The following is a 22,375-nucleotide window of genomic DNA, read 5'->3' as shown; positions in this document are numbered from 1 at the left end:
AACGAAATAAAGGTAAGAAAAGGTTACATATGCACTCAATGCATTCTATGCTCGGCTATTTGCTCCTTCAGCTGCTGAGACTTTTTAATATACATCTTCCTGATCAGTCTAGCCGGCACACCAGGCTTAGGCCAAAACTCTTTGGCATTCTCCCACAGTTCACGATTCAGACGAAGGTTGGCCCTAGATTCTTTTTCAATGTGGGTTCCAATATGAAGCAATGCAGATTTTAATCTCAATGTCCACTCATGCTTATCCAAACTACCTCTGCCTGTTTCCCATACTTTAAGATCCCTTTCCACAGGCTTCAATAGAGGGTGAACGGAACGTCTTCTAGCTCTTGCAGGAATAGCAGATTTGGAACTCTTGGACGGTCTAGAAATAATCGAACGGTTCGGCTTCGATCTAGGGGCGAGAGATTTTTTCGTATTTGGGCGTAATGTAGAGGCAGATGACCCAGATGACCCAGATGTGGTAGATGCAGATGACGACGACGGCGGAGGCTTTGGCGTGCTCCTAATAGATTCGGTTTCCGGAGTTGACGATTTCCGAACAGTCTTTCTTGGTCTAGGCTTTATCGTACGACCATCCAAACCATTCTCTCTTTCAGGAAGAGAAGGAGAGTTCAATTCTTCTTTTAGCAATCCGAGTAAATACTCAGTACGCCTAACCAAATGCACAGAACCGGGACTCTTGTTGTATTTGGCCTTCTCCTCTTTGGACGCTCCGGCAGGAGCACCTTCCAAGAAGATTTTGTTCTGTAATTTCAAGATTGGGTCATCACGAATCTGAATCCACGATCCATATCCAAATTTGTATACACCAATCATGAGCATTGTATCGTCTCTTGTAGTCCATTCGCAGGACCAACCATGAACGGGCTTTGGCTCCGTTTTGAATCTGAATCTCATCGGATCATCATTAGGAACGACTGTTCCAAGAAGCTTCAGCTCTTCGGGTCTCTGAATAATCGTTTCTGCATTAAGATTTCTTACTCCCATATAGTCAAACAAGACAGCTCTTCTCTCTCTGCGCTTGGCATTATATGCCTGCGAGGCGGGCGTAGGATGGCGCTGTCCCTCTTCAAGTGGAGGAAGCTGAGAATTCTTGATCCTTTCTTCTTGAACCTCCACTTGAAGATTCTTCAACTCTTTATCCTTCTTTTCCTCATACTCATTAACCAATCTTTCACTGGTGCTCATCATATCCTCATAGCACTTTCGTAAAAGTTTAGGATTCTTGTTTGGAAGCATACCGTTGGCTATAAGCTCGTTCATCTTCACTCTAATATCTCCAAACTTCAAAAGAGCCCTGTATACACTTCTCACTTGCGACTCAGTAAGTTTATTCATATCCAATTTCCGCTTTCTGGTGGAAGTTTCAGAATCTTCAGCCTCTGAATCAGTGTAATTTGGCTTTTTGAGGGTTGCGGACCTGCCTTTAGCCATCTCGATTTGTTCCTGTAAAAATTCGTCCTCTCTTTTCTTGGCCTCTTCTTCTTTAATCTTCTTCAACTCTTCCTCCGGAATAATATCATCCCAATCAACGTTCGCCTTATAGTCGGTAACTTCAAACTGTTTCAAGAAATCCTCACTTCCTAAATTCGATTCTCCTAGGTCCGGTGTCGTATCATGATCCTCTGCATGGTTCAACACTTCTTCCAAGTCGAGATTCTCCAACTTCTTTTGATTGTCGTTCTTCTTAAACATGTTATCAGCACCAAACTTCAAAATCTCACTCAATTCACCTGAAGATGGCTCGTTCTTGGCCTTCTTCTGATCAGTGATACCAAGAGATATTATAGCATACTCTAAGATCATCTTCTTTCTGGCCCTTTCCAACACTTGCTCTTCTATAGTGTCCTTGGAAACAAATCTGTAGACGTTAACATGCTTTTTTTGGCCAATTCGGTGAGCTCTAGCCATAGCCTGCAAATCCGCTTGGGGGTTCCAGTCGGAATCAAAAATAATCACAGTATCGGCAGTCATCAAATTGATTCCTAAACCACCAGCCCTGGTGGATAATAAAAACAAGAAATCCTTCGAGCCTTCAGCATTGAAATGATCGATTGCCACTCTTCTCTTATGAGACGGTATAGTACCATCCAATCTTTGAAAATTCAATCCTTTCAAAGAAAGATAGTCTCCAATAATGTCTAACATCCTCACCATTTGGGAGAATATTAGCACCCTATGCCCATCCCTCTTCAGCTTATTCAATAACTGATCAAGTAAAACCATTTTTCCCGAAGTCATAATAAGACCCCTGAAAATGTTTTCTCTGGAGCTGGAACCAGTTTGCGCTAGCACTCTATCTTCGACACCATCAAACAAATATGGATGGTTTGAAGCCTTTTTCAATTCTGCAACAATGTTCAACAAAGAAAATTGAGAACCATTGGCACCTTCTCTCAACGCAGTATAATTCTTGGTTAAGATATTCTTGTAATAGTCAGTTTGAATATCCGAAAGCTCGACTCTCAATATCCTTTCAGTCTTACCAGGTAACGAACTCTCTACATCCTTCTTCAATCTTCTCAAAATATATGGTTTGATACTCATCTGGAGCTTCTTGATGGCGTCCTCCGATTCCTTTCCAGGGGCATCAAAGTCAATGTTCTCGTCAATATCAAACTTACCAGGCGATAAAAAGTTGCAAAGTGCTGCTAACTCCTTCAAATTGTTCTGCAAAGGAGTACCGGTAATAAGCAACCTATTGGCAACCTTGAATTCCATCATAATCTCATAAAGAGAGCTCTCGGCATTCTTTAATCGATGGGCCTCATCGACGGCCATATACTGCCATTTAAATGCACCCAAATCTGCTCTGTCCTTCAATATGTATTCATACGTTGTCAATAGAACGTTAAACTTGGCCTTTTTCTTACTACCGCCAAAGAATTCATAGTCTCTTATAGTTTTCCTAGCTTTGGTATTACCCATGTAGTAGATGACATTAACATCTGGGGACCACTGCTCAAACGTTTCCTGCCACGATGGAACAGTGGACAAAGGAACAACCACCAAATGAGGGCCATTCTGTCTTCTTGCATAGATCAACCATGATATGAATGCAACCGTTTGAACAGTTTTACCCAACCCCATCTCATCGGCTAATATGCCGTTCTCATTTCTGGACCAAAGATATGCCATCCAGTTCAAACCAGTAAGCTGGAAGTCTCTCAATTCACCGTTCTTAACATAGAGCGGCTGACTAGTTAGTTTCTCGAATCTTGGTCGATGAGAACCGTAGGATGCAGAATAGCTGGGAAGAATTCTTGAATTTTGCCTGGATTGGAAGTTGGTAACTTCCTCAGGGGCTATTTCGGCAATCTCGGAAGAAGATTCCCACGTACACTCATCATAGTTCAATCTTCGCCATTTCACAAAATAGCGAAGCTCAGATTCACCATTGTCTAAAGTTACTCTTTCACTGGTGATGATTCTCTCCACTTTCTTATATTCTGCAAAATTCTCTCTTCGAGTATCAGCCTCTATGTCCATCTTCTCAATGTCTTCCCGTGTTACGTATGGATCATTTCGAATCTCTCTATCCTGAATGATAAACGTATTAATGTAGTTATCAAGTCTTTTTAAACCTCTCAGTCTTCTATTGTTGAGACCTTGATATGTTTCCCATGTGTTATGAAGATGCGATGTATCACTCCATTTGATCAAATATTCAAAGTCCTTCCTTGAATTACCATGTTTAATCGCATTCTTCTTGGCATCCAATTCCTCCTTAGACATCGATTCCTCTTCATCGGATTCTCTGCTCCGATATCCAATGGGTCTATGATCAACTACCAAATCAATACCTATAGCTTCATACTCTGGCTCGGTCGAATAACTCTCAGTACCTTCATCAGCATCACTCATCAAAAACTCCGTTTCCTCACCTTCATTATCCATGGCATAATTGACAACTTTTTTGTTGTTTCTTGTAGAAAAACGAATCGGAATGATGAGACCATCGCTATTATTATTACCATCATCATCATCATCATCATCACCACTATACGCAGACCTTCCTTTCGGTCTCTTTCTGACGATTTTTTTCTGTTTGCTTCTCCTTCTTGACTTGTGATGATGATTGGTACCATCGGGAATAAAATCGTTGTCATCAAAATCACCTTTATGATCGTCATCATCATCATCATTATCGTCATCAGCACCACCAGTAGTATCATATTCATCACTGAGAAAATCCATATCAGCATCTCTGTGACGGCGCCTCTTTCTAGGCTCATCATCTTCGTCAGATTCTTCAAAAGTTTGAACGGACCTTCTTGATCTGGTTGATCGACGTAATCCGTAAAGCTCCGGATGATTTTCGGCCTCTTCTTTAAGGTCTATAGACATGATTCACAACAAGTAGTTGGAGGGCAATTGATATTCAGGACAGCTGTATCAGTTGAAAGCAGAATTGATGAACAACTAAAGCAATGAAAGTATCTGTGATAAGAACAAAAGATCGAAAAAATCGAAAACTGACAAGACTAAGTCAATTTAGTACCCTTGTAACTCCAGTGAGATTAATCTATACAAGAGACAAACAACAAAGGGATGACGGCAAACAAATAATCAGCCAAACAGTCAGAAATAGTGATACCGATAGAGGTCAATTGTTGTAATAAACAATACGAAAAGTCCCCTTTTGTGACAACAAGACCGATAACTCAGATAAGGGATCTTGGTAGAAACTCTTTCAATTGATTGAAAAAGCAAATGGCAACAGAGAAATAAAATAAGCTAACTTTGTGCAGGACAACAAAGAACGTGAAGGGTTCACAAGTACCTGTTTCTTGAATAACTAGGATGGAAAACCTATTTGAACTCTGGAATATACAAGTAAAAGAAAGGGACGAAGAAAAACCCAAAACCGAAAGTCCAAAATAAGAGATCAATTACTATGGACTAATTAGTATGGGAAAACGAGTAATGAGTAGAAAAATTTTTCGAGGTAGAAGAGATAGAAAGCATATAGAATCTGGAGTCTCAGCAGGTGAGATGGGTGGATGGATGGATGGAACCCTAAGCAGGAGCTGTCCTGTTAACAAGAATGAAACTAGTGTTGCATAAGTGTTGCATGAGTGTTGCAGGAGTGCTGCATAAATGTTGCATAAATTGCATCAGCGCTGAATAAACGTTACATAAGTTGTATAGATGGTGCATAAATGGTGCATAAATGGTGCATAAATGGTGCATAAGCACTGCATAAATAGAGCACATAATGCATAAATACCAGCAACTCCCCTGAGGAGCAAAATCCCCTTTAACCTGATTCGAACAGGCTCACCACCACATATTTATTATCTACAATGCCTGTTGACAGAAATCGGCGACTGCCGAATCACATCGATTTGTCACGCAGACGAAGAACTCGTCGGGGTTCGAATACTAGGGAGGTTAGAGCGGTTAATAGAGCCAGTAGAGCTACTGGAGCCATTGGAACAGGCGAAAATAGAGGTTCTAGAAACTCCATTGATTTTAGCTCGCAAGCCGACTCATCAAATTCCCCGGAAACCAATAATATTGGACCAACAGGTCGCTCATTCGACCGGTATTTACGAGTTTATCGAATCATCCATCTATCAGACGCCTCTGAAGAGGAAAGACAAAGAGTCTTACGAGGCTATCTTCCATTTGGCTTTCTTCCTTTGCCGCTATCGGATCAAAGGCACCAAAGAAGCCAAAGGAGCCAACCGAGCCAACCGGGCCAACCGAACCAAAGGAGCCAATGGAGACAAAGGAACCAAATAGATTCCCATCTTGAGCCTTCAGATAACAGCGACGATACTGAGGATACCACTTCACCCGCCGAGGAACATATCAGATGGTCCAATGCTGACGATACGAGTATAATACCACGGATTCTTCTCTCAGATTACGGAATTGGTGATTTAGCGTCCACTTCGTTCTTCAGATATCATCCTGAGCACGATATCAAGCACGATATCTTTGGAATGATTCAGAAACACGGACTACTTTGCCTGATGAACAAGACGCTAGCCGATAGAAGGGTGGGAAAACCATTCAAGTACTATAACAAGTATTTGGGAGTTGGAACAAAGAGAACTTATAATGATATGGACAGGGATATTGTTGCGAGTGACTTTATGAACGAGCAGGACTCGTTCGATCGTCAGAAAATAGCAGCTTCCAGCTTCTTGAGACCTGGCGTCACATATGATATTGAAAATTCCAGTGGAACGTCTTTCAATTTGAAATTCTCTGACATATCCTACACCAACGAGAAAGTATGCGGATATTTCGAATCCCAGAGTGTTACTATCCCGTTTACTGGAAGTGTCGTTGATTTCATACATACCGATCTCAGATGTAGAGAAAGCGGTAAAATTAGCATCGAATCCTCGATATTCAGTAACCTTCTCCGCAACTTTCTATGCTTTGATAGAACTCTGAAAGAGTATGTTGGTCGAAGAGGCGATAAAACAAGTGTGTTCAATATGGACAAGCTTGGGTATTTGTCACTCCATGGGATTTATCACCAGTCAAACTTGAGGTATCCACAAAGAACGAAATTCCCCAATTCTTCTCTTTTCCATAGAATCGAGAATATGTGTGGAAACAGTGGATCTACCTATAAGTTACTGGCCAAATGGTTTGATATTCCTCCATTCAACGAATTTATGAACACACCCTCTCCACCTACACCACCGAATGGCAGGAGAAAATGCGTGAACAATCCTGAAAACCTCTTGATTTGCAATGACTGCATTGACCTTATGCTTAAGAACTTTATCTTTTTGAAATTAGAAATCGATCTCGAGGACTTGCTTAAGGATCCCAATGAACCTTGCAGGGATTTACAGATCCGCAACGATATGGTTTACAAGAGAAGAAGATGGCTTAAGCCTCTGGCATCGAGTATGAACTTTTCTTGTAGGCATGATTCTAGTGATGCTGCCAGCTCTGCAGTGAGATTTTCTCTTGGCGATGAAGCAGACCAAGGATATAGAAGTGAAGAGGAGCTTGGGGGAGAGGAGGACGAGGATAAGGATGAAGATGAGGACGCGGATGATGATGAAGATGACTATAGAGACGATTTCCTGTCCGACAGAGAGAACGAAGATGATAGGGAATACTATGAAGATGAAGAGGAAGATGAGGAGGATGAGGAAGAAGAAGAAAATCTTGAGGCGGAAGACGAAGATGGAAATACTGATGAATTAAGAGAAATACAATTGTCCAGCGGACGATCAAGGCGTATTGAGAGCCTCCTCTTTGAACGCAACATTGCAAGAGGGCAGCTGCATCACCGCAAGGGACATGTGCTGGCCCGAAAGCTTTATAAGAATTCTCCATCTCAAAAATTGAAATTGAGGCTTCTTGTCAGTATCAATAGGATTACTGGTGATCTCTATATGATACCAGGGAACTTGGATAAGAACAACTGGAGTTCTGAAGAGAACGATGGAGAATTATTCTCTGATTATGAATCGTTTAATGCGCTTTTCCAGACTTTTATTGGACCTAAGAAGCTGCTGCCTTTGAGTCGCATGAAGTACTGGATGGATCAGAATAAACCAGAAGAGACGCAGAGGGTTCAAAAGCTTCTTTTATTACTGGCAATCACGACACCGTCGCTTTTCGAGTCGATGAATTCCACCACTGAAATAGGAGTACACCAGCACCAACAACAGCAACAGCGCGATCGCATCAGTAATAGAGAAACGGAATTCAGGGACTCGTTGATTGGCTACTTCAATGATAATATCAACTTCCGGTTTGATTCTCGAAAGGTTATGAGAATGAAACCAAACAGGAACGTAATGACGGGAGGAAGGACAAACACCAATAAGGGTAGTTTGAACTGTTTAGGACGATTCTATTCATTCGGCTTGGTGTAACATAAAATATATATATACATGAATTACCAGGTACCTTCTCTTCTTTTCTTAAGCCACTCCTTCTTGCACTCTCTGTAGGCTCTAAAATATTCTCCACACACCTCCTTGTAGTTTACGTCATGATTTTCCATACATCTCACAGCCATCTGTGAAGATAAAGCACAAGGATCGTAAAACTTGGATGGGTCTTTCGTGGCAAAGATCTCTTCATGCACATGGTTCTCTGGGCTGTCCGGGAAGAATCGAAGCACCTTCTTACCGTCAACTTCTTTGACAAAGCTGGTATCTACGGATTCTTTCTTCGGTTCATTTTGATCAGAATCCGGCATATTAGATGGAAGAATAAGGACTGGAAAAAAAGATGTATGGCATCCAAATTCCAGAGTTTTTCCTTTTAAAGTGAGAATCTCCCTTGTTTTAGAATTATAGCGAAAAGCTGAGACGATGCTTCTTAGTATCATCTATGGGTTCTGATGATATTTGCAGACGATGCCATGAGAGAGAAACGGTTGTGGTAAGCAGGAAGGAGCATTTTTGTGAGAAATGCTTTTTAAGGTTTATTAGGAGCAAACAGAGGAAGCAGATGAAAGATGAGAAGTTTAAGGTGAAGTACGGTAAGGATGAAGATAGGATCAAGGAAGAAACTCCAAAAATAATGATTCCATTGAGATTCACCACATCTTCATTAGTTTTGTTGGATATTTTGCTGAACTGGCTAGATGAACAACTTAGTATGAGTCCGAGAGCACATATTGGCTTCGATTTGGTAGTGTTGGCGATGAATAGCTTTCAAAGCTTGTCGTGGACAACGGAGAAGGTTTCTCAACTTGAAGAAAAGTATGGTGGAGCTAAGGAGATGCAGAGATTACATGTTTCAATGGAAATTGTCGATTTGGATGAGATGGTGAGGAAGAATACACAGATCAGAGAGGTTTACCTGAGAAATTACACAAGTTTTTGTGCAAAGGGACTCCAGAAAGTAGGAAGTTTACATGAAATGGTTGGCCAGATCACTGACAAGTCTCTTCAGGAGGATTTTCTTCTGGTATTGGAGGAAGATGTGATCGTTAAACGTTGTATTGCAAATAGGTGTTCGTGCTTAGTATTTTCCGACTCTATGAGTGAACTAGCAGTGTCTGTATTAGGGTTAACGGCTAGAGGAAGAGGAGAGAAGATTTCCGAGAAGCTTGGAGGTGATATGGTCAAAGAAACATCGATAGAATCGTTATATCCATTGAGAGATGTGCTAGGGACAGAGGTGAAAAGATATGCTGAACTATGTGACTTGACATCGTTTGTGGTACCTAGAGAGAGTAAGGGTAAATCCGTGAAGAATAAGACGATTAATGAGCTAGTGGAAGAGTATTTTGAGTCTGTGGAACCAGAATATCCAGAAGTAGTATCTACAGTGGTGAAGGCAGGATCAAAACTTACCAGGAAGACTTGTGTTTCAGATCCATTGAGATGCTCGTTATGTGACGGAATAATCCCGGAAGATCCTGGCGAATGGCTAGAAAATAGGACTGTTACTGACGGTATTCCTGCTGAGACTGATGAAGAGAGAGCCAACTATCAAAAATACATACTAAGTGTCACGGAAAAGCCGTCTACTGAAGCTGGTGAGAAGAAACCTTTGTGCTATGGATGTACCATTGGTCTGAAGAACTTAGAAGGTGGCATAAAGTGGCCAGTCATGATAGATTCTTTAGAAGACGATCGACGCGCACACTAGAAAGTGGATCTTTCTATTGAACTCTTTCATATTCCTATATATATATATTGCTAATCAGAGATGTACAAGATGCCCTCCGGCGAGTCAGAGTAAGTAGGGATGCTCATTATGTCTATTGTTACTTTTTACTAACGTGATTTTACAGCATAATTCTGGAAAAGGCTCTTATTGAGCTTCAGAAGGTGGAAAAAGAGCAACAGGAGATTGACAAGAAGGTGCAGAAGTACCGGGTGCAACTAACCAAGCCTCTCTTCGCAGAAAGAAGAAAGGCAATTCGTCAGATCCCAAAGTTCTGGTACATAGTTTTAGCGCAGCATGAAGACTTTCAGGAATATATTCAGACCGAAGACATGAAATACCTTGAGTTTATTAAGGACCTATATGTTGAGAAGATGGCAGATGAGAAAGGTCCAAACGAGGACCCAAAGACGTTTGCACTAACGTTTACATTTGAGTCACCTAACAAGGAGATTGATAGCCAAACTGTGACCAAATACTTCTACACGGAGGTGAACCCTGACACCGGTTACGAGAGTATCAAATCACATGATGCTAAGATTGAGTGGCCGAAAGAGTTTGATGATATCAATCCGAATTTGATCAAGAAGAGTCGAAAAGACCATAAATGGACTCACGAAAAGAAGAAGAATTACCGGGTTGGAATGAAATCGTTCTTTGCCTTTTTTTCTTGGACAGGACTTAAGGATAATAAGGAATTCAGGTATGGAGAACAGCTTGCGGAGATGTTTTCCGAGGATATCTTTCCATTGGCTGTAGAGTATTACACATTAGCGGCTCCTGGAATAGGAAAGGACGGGGAAGACGAAGAGTCTGATTCTAGTAGTGAAGAGTTAGATATAGATAGTGATGAAGATGATGATGAAGATTATAAAAAGCCGGCGTCTAAGAAGCAGAAAATACATCAATAATATCAATCTACAGTATCATCGTTGTAACTGGATTCAATGTCATGTGCAGAATCAAAGAGCTGGTCATCTCTGATGTCTTCCTCGGAAACAACGTAGGCACTGATCACAGGACGTTCTCTACCTCTAAACGCTCTCCAAAGGTCACCCACGTAGTTAGTTACCTGCGATGCAAATTTCACGGCGCCAACGAAGGTCGAACTCAAATGTCGTTTGAACTGATCCAATACAGTTCCCTCATTTTCCACCATAGAAAAGTTTCCTCCGTCATCTAATCTGATCTCTCCATACTTGTTATCGTAGAGTTTGTACAAGAACTGGGCAATCACAAGGAAGAAAACCATACCTAATATCCAAACCACTACTGTAACAAACCAACTGGTTCCAGGATGCTTCTTGTGGAATTCGGTTTCCTTACCCTTGCACGGGACCGGTTCTGAGGCCCTGTCAAACTGATGACCTCCTTCACACGTAGATAATGGAATCTTTCTGTAACCGGTAACGGGAAAGTATTCAATAGGACTATTTTCAGCATCACAGATCTGTTTGTGGCTAGGCGGATTGTATCCAGGAACCAATTTGCATATTCCATCAGTATCTCTGTAGTAATTGAAGTCGCATTCGTAATCCTCTCTGGTACAAGTACAATTTCTAAGCACCTTGTAGGGTTGAAGCAAACTCTTGCCAATACGGCAAAGTCTTCCAGGAATCTTTCTGTAAAACTGAGATTCGTGTCCAAAGAGGCAGTTTCCATCTTGAAATGGATGATGGGGAGTCCAAAGCTCGAAATCGTCGGTATCTGGATGATTCAAATCCAAACTACACGGCTCGGAAAGAAGCTGTGAGAAGTCAATATGATATAGTCTGGTCTTATCACCTCTGGCCAAAGGAACTCTAGTGAATAGTAAAAATTCAAGAGAATTATCACTTGGAACAGTCGATATATCCTGAATCATCACTTTCTCATCAGTGAATTTGAAGTCCGTCCATGTATCACCTTGATCGACAGAATACGAGATGGTGTTGGTGTTATCCTTCCCATTGACAAGAACAATAACAGAGCCTTGATCACCATACTCCCACATATATACACCTTTTTTGACTTCTTTCCATGTGATACCACCATCCTTAGTTAAAAACGTGCTTCCATCATAATAGTTTTCCAATGTTTTACCCACATTACCCACACCTATCATCATTCCAACGGCACTTCCAGATGAAAAGGTATCTCTTGAATCTTCTCTGTCTGTATAACCATGCAAATGTAAGCTGCAATCTTCCAATGACTCTCCAAAGCAGGCATACTTGCTACCTTCGGAATCAACAGAAGGTGGATTCAATAATGTCCATTGAGATCCGTCGTTATGAGTGATCAGAGTCTTGAGCACTTTACGGGATCCCTGTCTAGCAGTACGAGGATTATCAACCGCATTTACTATAATAACACCTTCCAAACCAGACATCTGCTCAAAGTCAACAAATCCATTCGAATCTCTATTGATGTCGTTCAAAGTCAACACATAGGATTGTCCATCACTGTTGGATTTTAATAGAGAACCAAACTCCGTATTCTCTCTTGGATTAGTAGTCACATGAACGAATAACGAACCGGTACTTCCTGACAAAATCGTGTAAGCCTGCTGCTTTTCCACGTGAAAATTAGCAGGAAATAATGCATTCTGCCAGTCTAAGCCATCTACTGACACGTGAAGACGCATTTCGTCGTGACTCAAAGCCGTAGCCGCTACTAGAAAGCCAGATTGCTCTACAAATCCAATCACATTATCCAATAAAGTGATAGTGGTATCCTGGAAGTCATCAGAAGATGCCAACAAAGCCGAACGATAGTTGGTAGCCTCGTTGGATTCCTTCTGGCAAATAACCAGATCAGGATCAACATGTCTTCCCAATCCATTGACAAATTGACACCTCTTGACGTGTCCTTGGATTTCTTTCCATCTTTTACCGTAAGATTTAGAGATGAAGACAGCTGTTCGACATGCTTTGGAATACTGATTATCACATCCAATCTGACCAATCCAAAGAAGATATGATCTTCTGGTTGGATGGAAGATAAGAGGATCAACACCAGGGATAGCACTACATGGAGTACGGAAATACTTCCAATTATCTGCTCTGTCACTCGAATAAACCACTTTATCATTAGTAGCAAGCAAATATGCATGGTCGGTATCATACTCGTTCAAATAAATAGCCAGAAACTCGTCATCTGGTGACACTTCTTCCCACGTACTACCCTGATCATGCGTGACAAACACCTCATTTTGGGTCGTGAGTGCCAAAAGAGTCTCGTCTGTAGCTGCCGAGTCCATCTTTCGTTTCAAATAGATGTAATTCTTCACTTTACCTTTAAAGGTGAAAATAGAGATCTTTACCTTACCATCGTTCTTACCATCCTTGGAATTTTCGGGATCTCCTTCCTCTTCATCGGGGTTATCGTCTCCATCATCCAAAGACAGCGCCAACGAGTCACTCGGACACTCCCCAACAGTATCTTCAAGATAGTCAGCACCCTCATCCTTAGTGCATGCAATATCTGACTTTAGCATTAGCCCGTTAGGAATGGTATACCTATCAGCATCTGCACCGCCACACTGACTATTCCTAATAGTAGCCTTCAAGTCCGATTGAATCAGACAGTCACCTCCATCCTGTGGACGATAGCCTGGCCGGCAAACAAAATCATCCCTTGAACAGTCTCTGGCAAAGGTAGAACCAATCAGTAAAGCAACTACTACCAGCCACCACCTTAATGTATCGACAGTCATGGACAAATGCGCCACAAATCTTGATTCACTTGATAAAGAAAGTGAAAGGTAAAAAGAGTCTCTCTCTCTGTCTTCGTCTCTATTACCACCACATCAATCATCTTCCCCATCTTATTTATGAAAGGCTGATTCAACTTCTGTGAAATCCGATATCACCAGCAAGTTATCTATAATGCACGGCTTGAGTAATCGAAAAGCCCGATATATTGATTACGTAATCCTATACACTTCCATCGTACGGCATCATCGATGAGACATAGCTAGCTACATCCGAATCTGGACCACATTCCATGTAGTCAATGGCCTTCAAAGCGTCCAAGATCCTGTCATAGTAAGGCTTGTAAGTCTGAGAGATGTTGTAATCAGAGGTAGGTATTTGGAAGTCCTCGAGCATCGCTTGAATTCCAGCATCCTCCAATCTTCCGAGTAGTGTCCTATTACGGAACAATCGGCAGAAAAATACGCTAATACCTCTATTTTTGTAGCTTTGCACTATATCTGCTAGGATCTGTGCTGCTGAGGAGTCTAAAGATGTCATTCCATTCAAATCAAACACTATATGACGAACTTTAGACTTCTTCTGCGTACTGCCAGGATGAGCTTTGGCAGATCCGTATAGCTCTATTCGCTTGAGACGGGATTTCATGTCACTTGCGTTGGTGAAAGTTAACGGTTCTGGAATCTTGATAATCAAGCAGCCTTCTCTATCTTCCAATTCGGGTACTAGCTTTGTCTGATCATCGCTAGTAAATGTAGGGTCTGGATTTCCTACTGCAACTCTCTTGCCAATCATCGACTGATGTCTAAACTCTTTATAACCCTTGACTACCACCCTTTTGGGTAACATGAAATGAAGAGGCTGCTGTGAATCTGTAAAATCAGAGTTTACAAAAGTGTCCGTGCCTGCGATTCTAGCCATAATCTGAATTCTCGATTGTGTGCTATGCCTAACGACTCTCATTAATGAGTAGAACGATCCTATAGCGACACCCATCTCGATAGAATAAAAGAAAGAAGCTGCAAGCGTGATAAAGAAAGTGAATAACTCGTTGTAACCCCTCGTTCTTAGATGGAACTTCACCTCTTTGGGAGACTCTTGCAGGAGAGACATACCCACAATGGCAATAACAGCATTGAGAACACAAATAGGAAGATAGTAAATGTAATCAAGCAGATACAAAGTGACCAAAAGAGTGGTAATACCCATAAAGAGACCTGAAGCTGGAGTATAAGCACCGTTCATTGCGTTCAACTTGGAACGAGCATAGCCTCCGAATGATGGTAATGCACCAAACATACTGACCGAAAGACCGACGGCACCCAAGGCAACTAGTTCTCTGTTGGAAGACATGGACATATGCGACGAACTGAGGGATTTTCCTGCAGTAGAAGTCTCAAAGAAACCCAGTATGGCACATACAAATGAAGCAGGAAAGAGTTCACCGTACCAAAGCCTCGTAGCACCCGTAAATGGCACCTTCAACTTGAAACCCTTGATTGTTATCTTACCCAAGACAGATATTCCGTGGGATTTAAAGTCAAAAAGAGCTGATAATACAGTGGCAAAGACCACAACAACGAGAATCTCTGGAAAGAAGGAGGCAAGGGGAACTTTGTGACGAACACAAAGCCTTTTCAGTGATTTAAGAAGAAGAATAATGAGAAAACTTGAAGTTCCAATGATAGTAGTAGCCTTGTTATACTTCGAAAAGTATTCAAGTAGAAAGATAACTTTCTGGTAAGGAGAATGGACATGAATAGATGAGGGAAGATTGTTTAGTACTCCTTCTAGACCTAATATTGATATGGAGGAGTTGATCATCATAGTGAGACCGATTGCGGTAATAAAGGCCTTAAGAAGTGAGCCACATAAAATGTTATCAATGAATCCAAACCTCAGAAGACCAAAAGCAAGTAAAATGGCACCAGAGCAAGATGATAATACTATAAGAAGGTCTATTGGAGAAACGTCAGGGTTGTGTTTGACGGTTTTCTCAATACATTGACCGACAATCATAGAAACGGCAGCCTCAGGACCTACGATTAACTGAGGAACGGTCCCTAGAAACATATAGATAGTAGGAGCAACGACAAGACCCAACAAACCGCAGATGGGCTGAACATGAGCGACGGCTGTAGCAAATGACATACTAAGAGGAATTTGGTACGAAGCCAAAGAGACACCGGCTATGAGATCATGCATCAAATAGTCGAAGGAATAAGAATCCATCCAATTACAGCAGGGTACGTAATATCGGAGTCTCTGTTTGAGTGAAAGTTCATTTGGGTCATTGAGATTATGAGGAATATTAGTGAAAGAGTTGGTGGTATTGACAGAGTCTTGCAGAGTACTCGATTGGACGCTATCTGCATCTTCTTCGTCTCTGATAGCACCATAAAGATGATCTGATAAAGAAGAAACAGGCTCAAGTTCTTTTGTCTGCTTCTTGCCAATCTTGCCGTCGAGAGATTGATAAGTCAGACTTGAAGCAGCACGAAGCTGAGGAGATCTAGTTAAAGATGGTAGTGAAGAGTCTTGATTGGGGGTGGAAGAAGAGAGCATTCTCGAGGGAGAAGGAGAAGGTGAACGAAGAAGTAATGATGCGTTTATATCATGTCTATTAATGGGTGTATTAGAGGGAATCATTAGATATAGGAAGAGTAAGTGAGAGAGAGATAGTATGAGATACTCATAATGAGACCTCGATAAAGTTAGGGTGAGGGTGGGATACCTAAAGTGGAAATATAGGGGACTCGCTGATGAGGTTATATTCTTCAGCCTTACTTCCCAGATCTATGTTTCCTATTAGAGGTGATGCTGAATCGATGGTTCCACGGCTTTGAAGGTGGTTTACAGATCTCCCACGACTTTCCTACAGCTTTGGAGGTGGTTCCACGCTTCTGCAGCTCCCACGCTTCTGCAGCTCCCACACATCCACAATCTCCCACGCTTTCCGCACCTTCCCACAACTTCCAACCTTCCCACACTTTTTCACACTCGGATTCTCGGTAATTCACCGGCAATAAGTGTGCCCGGCATATTCAATCTCTACCTCCTGGAACATATCAACTGTCCCCCGTGGAGCCGAAGAAAAAAGCGTCAGACCTAATTTTGATCAGTCTTTCAACCGTTGCTACTTCAATAACCATTTGCTCTTTGATAGACGTGCTTCTTGTTTTCTCTCTTCTGTTATATCACGGGATCTCTTTTGTTTTTAGGTACTTTGGTCTTCCTTTTACTTATCCCATCCTTCGTCTCCCTTTGTTCTCCCTTTGTTTTTTTTTAACCCCTTCCGCTTATCTTATCATAACGGATAGAAAAAAGTTCTTCTCGGATGAGACGGAAAGAGTGTATCAGTACTACTACTCTTATTTCATCTACAACTCTATGCAATCCAGAATCCTTGAAGATGATATCTTTTGATTCTCAGAGCCCTGCTGCTCGCCAGAGGGCCGACTCCCTGCCATTAAGGCGGGTGCTGGAGACTCATATTACACCTCCTCCGCCTATTACACCTCCTATTGTTAGGATCAACTCTAAATCAGCCACTGATCTATTTTTAAAGCCCCATCAAAGGCCGCTTGAACCCGGAGAGCTTCAAGAACTCTATCTACATTTGGTTGAACCCTTTCCAGTATTGCCACCGGACTATTCTTCAATAGCTCCGGGTAAACCTAGGCCGATATTCCCAGATCATGATTTGGGCCATGAAATACTTCCTGCTTATAGGCCCACCATCTTCAAAATGGGTACTTTAATGAGGAAGATGGAGTGGGTATCACCGTATGAAATGGCTATCCAGAGACAGTGGAAGATGTACATAGTTGAGCTCAACTCCACGCAGTTGAACATCTATGACTACGATGCTGATGAGGCTAACGATTCAAACCTCCACGGTTCTGCATCCAGGTCTTTTCTTCATTTGCATCGACTCCACCATAACTCCAGTGTGAGTAATTCCAGCTCTTACTGTCAAACAACAAGTCCTCAGATCGACCTTAGTAAGTATCAATCTAGACTTACTACCAAGGAAGATCTGGAGCGCTTAAAATTGTTTCACGACAAGAAAATGCTCAACCAATCCAATTTGGTGTCTTCCTATTCTCTTCAGTACGGTAGAATTGGACTGGCCATTGACTACAAGAAGAAGAAATACACTTTGAGACTCAGGCTTCAGACGGAACAGTTCTTACTTCAATTCTCTTGTGCTGAAACGATGATTGAATGGTATACTGCTCTCAGTTTGGGAATTGACAATGCTCTAGAGATTTCTAAAAGGCCCATGCCTAAGTATAGAACCGTGCCTAGAAGGAGAAGACACGTTCATAGTAGCGCGCAGAGGATTCCTCTCATCAGCAACGGACGCCATCATTCTATTGAGAACCTTTTCTCTCGAAGGACAGACTCATCACCAGATCTTGGTAGCTTTATTTCCAAACTCAAATTTAGATTTGGATCGGGCTCAGGATCAGGATCAGGATCAGGAGGAGGAAGCAGAGATGAATCTTCTGGTCGTGAAGAGTTCCAGCAACAGGTTCAGCCACCTTTCAGTCTTCTGAGTATTTATGATATGCCTGAGAACCATAGTGAAGAGAGTATGGCTGAGTCGGAAGACAGACGTGTCTCTACTGATACACGTTCAGGCTGTTCAGAGCAGGAGCAGGAGTTAGGAGATTCCCATACCCTTCTGTCTTCTTCACCACCACAAGATTCTCAAGAGAGCATCAACTCATTGGATGAAGGATATGAGGTAGAAGATGAATTAGTTGATCCTGTAGGCGTGGAAAGCATTGGTGATACTGTGTCTCACAACGGAGATGATGGCATATTCTTTGAAGCTTCCCACCCTTACAACAGCGGAGCAGCATCGTCTTTGAGACAACCACGTCGTCAAAGAGCATTGTCTTCTTCTTCATACTCTCTTCATGTAACAGCATCGTCAGTATCCATTCATCCGGTGGCAATGGCAATGGCGATGCCCATTCCGAACTTAAGACTAGCGGGATCTCATGGAAATGCTAGAATGACGATTTCATCCTCTTTATCACCATCAATCTCCATAGAATCTGCCAGTGCTTCCAGCCCTATATCTGCAATGAGTTCTCCAGGCTTAGGATTGACTACACCTACAACATCCATTACCAGTAGTCCGCGTACGTCTAATTATATAGAGGGAAATGGCATTGACCAATTAGATGAAGGCGGTGATGATACATACACAGCGATAATGGAGAAGCTTAGATCATGTGTTGATGTGATTGCCATTCCTAACCGAAGAAGACAGATACGTGATTCTGTTAGATGCATGGTTCCATTAGTTGGAAGTGAAAGATGGGCAGGACGGTTTGTAGTGAAGGATGCTGTTATGAATTATCATCCTAAACAGAATAAGAATGCCACTAACGAGCCGTTAATTACGAGGTGGGACGGACTAAACATGGAACGTCCTAGTTACGAGCAATTCAGGCCGTTACAGGAGTACCTGGTTACAACGAGAGGTTTAATTGCCAAGATTAATCATGGTTTTGAGGGGAATCGGTTTGCATAGGCCAAGGCTAAAGGCCATCCGGCTCTTTGCATATTCCCTCTTATTTATACATCATCATTTCTTTTATTTATAAAGAATAAAGAATAGGTCATTTAATAAAATAGCTCATGACTAATCTCTTCATCGGTTCTGCCTATATATACATTGAATATTTTTCGGCCTAGCCTTATCAACCTATCAGACCCCACGAAAAACAGCGAAAAAGTGGAGGCGAGATTCCTCGAATCCAATTGTTGTAATTTACGAGAAGGGTCGTGCGCGCGCTGGAGATAATGGTCCCATTGGGGTCCCATTGGCCGTTGACATTTGGCCATCGGGCATTGACATTTAAACTTAGCAACTACACTTTCTTTACCTTCCTGATCTTAATTAGACACTCAAAGATGGTTTTCCGTACTTTCGCAAGGTTTTCTAAGTATACAAGGACCTACTGCAATAATAGAAGGGCATCGTCCTTTTCTTCTAGGCCTTGTCGCAATAGTCACCAGCCTTTCTTCTATCCATCGTACCGACAGCCGAGTGATCTGACACCATTAGATGAAGTTGACCATCACCGACAGTCTAAGAGCAAGACGAATTCGGGAGGGTTCTCTAACATTGTTCCAGTTTTAACTGTCACCAAGAACTATGTCATATTCGATCCCTATTCTAACAAGAGGAAAAGGGACAAGGAACAGAAAGCGGAGGAGAATAATGAAGAGCTTAAGAAGGCACGAGACAATATTCGCCGGATTCTATTGAGACGAGTCAATGGGAATGTGAGTAAAAACAGTGGAGTTACTATCAATATTGAGTCAATGAACCGTTTAGAAACAACGTTGAGTATTAGACGAACCAATTCTAATAGTATTAAGAGACTGGTTTTAGCCACAGAAAGCCTTCTTATGCTTTATCCGAAGTTACAGAAACGTACGTATTCCACTAAGAGTAAGGCTGAAAAAGTGAGCAGTGACGACATTACTGATAAAATTAACCAATTAGAGAAAGAACTGTCAAAACTTGAGTTGAAGAAGCACAGCAATGTTGAGGTTGAGATAGAGAAAGAAGTTGTTGACGGACAGGTGGCTGAGTATACGCAGGAACAGGTCATTGATAAGATGATGTCTCTGGGTAAAAACAACGAGGTTCTTGCCGTTTACCTAAGATTAAGGGGTAATCATGTGGTTCCTTGCATCGATACTTACAACAAAATCCTCAAATCAATATCTCTTCGAGATACTGATGAGACTTCTGAGCAGAAATTGACTCATTTGTTGAATACCTATTCTGATATGTTGTCCAACAACATCAAACCGAATGAGGAAACATATGAACTTGTCATTGAACAACTACTTGGTGGATCCTTAGCTTCTTATAAGCGTGGGGAGTTTAAGCAGGGGGCCGATTTTCTGAAAATTGCCATGGAGTTGTTTCTGATTAGCCATAATAGCAACAGTACCATGAAGTTTAAGAACAATACGATCTATTTGGATCTTGTCAACTGTTTGAATCGCTATCAGATGTTGGATGCTGTGGTTCCGCAGACGTTGTATTCAATTATTAGAGAAAGGTTGGGTAGTAGCAAACAATCCCTTGTGGTTGAGCTCTATTTGCAACTGATTAGATACAGTTCTTTGGGGAAAGATGTGGATTCCGTTAACAAATTTTACCAAGAGTTGAAAGCAAACGTGAATTCATCTCTATTACACAAATATCAGTACCGAATTTATGGTGAGGTACTTGAAGCATTGAATGTTTGTGGACATGTTCAGAAAAGTTCGTCTATGTTGGACAGAATAATCAAGGAGATGGAAGATAGAACTGGGAAGTCAGCTCAGACTGATATCTCCAAGCTTCTATCAAGTTTCTTGAAATCACAGGCTTGGATTAACCCTAATGATGCCTACAGGACGTTAGTGAGATTAAATTCAATTGACTGGCTTCCAGACGTTTCTGTTTTATCATTGGGAAATCTCTTTACGTCATTTCTAAATGCCAACGATTTGACTATGGCTATGAAAGTATGGAACTTTACTGTGATTAGACAGGATTTCGATAGTTCTATGGAAGCTCTACCTGCTGACAGCAATTACCTACAGTTGAATGACTCTTTTAATCGGTTTGTTGAATTGTTGTTGGCTAAAGGTGACAAGAACCTTTTGATTAAAACAGTGAGAGAGATACTAGTTAAGGAATCGTTGATTCTATCGGATAAAGCGATGGTAGAGATGCTTTCATTCTTAGAAAACGAAGGATTCTACGAACTTGGCAATAAATTTATTATTGATCAAGGATTAAAAAGAGATTCCAAGAAGTCCGGTTCACTTAATAACTATCTTTCGTTAGTGGTTGATTTCATTGGACAGGAGCAGATTCATACGTTATTTGTGAGCCAGTTCTTTAAGAAGACTGTGGAGCAATATAGATTGATGAGAGACAACGTTTATGGATTAATTAAGGTGTTTAACTCGCTGTGGAGTGAGGCCACAGTGACCACAGTGACCCCAGAGGCCCCAGTGACCCCAGAGGCCCCAGAGGCTCAGCAAGCTCAGCGTAAGTTGAAACTCGCGTACTATCTGAAAGTTCTAGACTATGAGTTTGACGATGTGGCTAATTACTACGTAACTCTTCCTGATGAGTTGAAGCAGTTTGAAAACAAGTTGAGGAGGGTGCGGACAGAGTTATAATGTACGATGCCGTTGCTTATTTATTTATTTATTGATCCGTTCATGACATTAAATATACGATACTAATATACGATACTTATGAGTGAGGGTTTAGGTAGGGTTCGCGCGTGGTAAGGCCAAATGACTGTACTCCTGACACCTCGAGGAAAAAATTTTCTACCGAGGAGTCGAGCGAGTGAAAAAGTATAGAAGAGATTTTTCACTTGAACTGTTCTTTCCTAACGTTCATTTAAGTCAGGTAGGAATATATTGAAAGATGGGTAAGTTAAAGAGATGAGAGAGGTGAACAAGTTTATTGAGTGTACAACAATCCGTTAACGGTTTTTAACGGTTTTTGAGCGTTTTTGAGCGTTCTTGACGGTTCTTGTCGGTTCACCACTCGTTTGGTCATTGGTTGCTTATTACTAACAAACAAATAGTTAACGTTCCAAAGACCAGAAAGACCTACTGTAAGGGAAAAAAATGCAGAAAGCACACGCAACACAAAGTGACCCAATATAAGGCAGGTAAGGCTTCTTTGTATGCCCAAGGTAAGAGAAGATATGACAGAAAGCAATCTGGTTACGGTGGTCAAACCAAGCAGGTTTTCCATAGAAAAGCTAAGACTACCAAAAAGGTTGTTTTGAGATTGGAGTGTGTTGTTTGCAAGACTAAAATGCAACTTCCTTTGAAAAGATGTAAGCACTTTGAGTTGGGTGGAGATAAGAAGGAGAAGGGTGCAGCTTTGCAGTTTTAAATGTAATATGCTCTGCATAATAAAGATATAATTAACTCTTGATAAGCGTAAATTGGAAGTAGGAATGGAAAAAGTCGAGAGCTCAGAATTGTTTGTTTATTGTT

General features: G+C 41.5%; 8 protein-coding genes across 8 annotated transcripts; 5 read left to right on the top strand and 3 right to left on the bottom strand.

Moving 5' to 3' along the window:
• Positions 1–35: 35 nt before the first annotated feature.
• On the bottom strand, positions 36–4,361 carry FOA43_004280 (uncharacterized protein; the record flags this gene model as incomplete). The annotated part of the gene is made up of 1 exon (XM_038924523.1): positions 36–4,361. The coding sequence occupies one exon, from the start codon at positions 4,359–4,361 to the stop codon at positions 36–38; it is 4,326 nt and encodes a 1,441-aa protein (XP_038780451.1).
• Positions 4,362–5,320: 959 nt separating this feature from the next.
• On the top strand, positions 5,321–7,873 carry FOA43_004279 (uncharacterized protein; the record flags this gene model as incomplete). Its single annotated transcript, XM_038924522.1, has 2 exons — positions 5,321–5,429; positions 5,886–7,873. The coding sequence occupies 2 exons, from the start codon at positions 5,321–5,323 to the stop codon at positions 7,871–7,873; spliced, it is 2,097 nt and encodes a 698-aa protein (XP_038780450.1).
• Positions 7,874–8,336: 463 nt separating this feature from the next.
• FOA43_004278 (uncharacterized protein) lies at positions 8,337–10,534 on the top strand (the record flags this gene model as incomplete). The annotated part of the gene is made up of 3 exons (XM_038924521.1): positions 8,337–9,492; positions 9,664–9,694; positions 9,751–10,534. The coding sequence occupies 3 exons, from the start codon at positions 8,337–8,339 to the stop codon at positions 10,532–10,534; spliced, it is 1,971 nt and encodes a 656-aa protein (XP_038780449.1).
• A 2-nt stretch (positions 10,535–10,536) lies between these two features.
• Positions 10,537–13,320, bottom strand: FOA43_004277 (uncharacterized protein; the record flags this gene model as incomplete). The annotated part of the gene is made up of 1 exon (XM_038924520.1): positions 10,537–13,320. One exon carries the CDS (start codon positions 13,318–13,320, stop codon positions 10,537–10,539), a length of 2,784 nt encoding a protein of 927 aa, XP_038780448.1.
• Positions 13,321–13,540: 220 nt separating this feature from the next.
• FOA43_004276 (uncharacterized protein) lies at positions 13,541–15,883 on the bottom strand (the record flags this gene model as incomplete). Its single annotated transcript, XM_038924519.1, has 1 exon — positions 13,541–15,883. The coding sequence occupies one exon, from the start codon at positions 15,881–15,883 to the stop codon at positions 13,541–13,543; it is 2,343 nt and encodes a 780-aa protein (XP_038780447.1).
• Positions 15,884–17,066: 1,183 nt separating this feature from the next.
• Positions 17,067–18,869, top strand: FOA43_004275 (uncharacterized protein; the record flags this gene model as incomplete). Its single annotated transcript, XM_038924518.1, has 1 exon — positions 17,067–18,869. One exon carries the CDS (start codon positions 17,067–17,069, stop codon positions 18,867–18,869), a length of 1,803 nt encoding a protein of 600 aa, XP_038780446.1.
• Positions 18,870–19,252: 383 nt separating this feature from the next.
• FOA43_004274 (uncharacterized protein) lies at positions 19,253–21,535 on the top strand (the record flags this gene model as incomplete). Its single annotated transcript, XM_038924517.1, has 1 exon — positions 19,253–21,535. The coding sequence occupies one exon, from the start codon at positions 19,253–19,255 to the stop codon at positions 21,533–21,535; it is 2,283 nt and encodes a 760-aa protein (XP_038780445.1).
• A 256-nt stretch (positions 21,536–21,791) lies between these two features.
• Positions 21,792–22,271, top strand: RPL44 (40s ribosomal protein L44e; the record flags this gene model as incomplete). Its single annotated transcript, XM_038924516.1, has 2 exons — positions 21,792–21,795; positions 21,955–22,271. 2 exons carry the CDS (start codon positions 21,792–21,794, stop codon positions 22,269–22,271), a joined length of 321 nt encoding a protein of 106 aa, XP_038780444.1.
• Between the last annotated feature and the right edge of the window lie 104 nt (positions 22,272–22,375).

Source organism: Brettanomyces nanus, chromosome 4 (genome assembly GCF_011074865.1).
Source record: "Brettanomyces nanus chromosome 4, complete sequence".
Classification (NCBI taxonomy): domain Eukaryota; kingdom Fungi; phylum Ascomycota; class Pichiomycetes; order Pichiales; family Pichiaceae; genus Brettanomyces; species Brettanomyces nanus.
The sequence above is the reverse complement of the archived record's forward strand: the minus strand, read 5'-3'. Positions and strand labels throughout refer to the sequence as shown.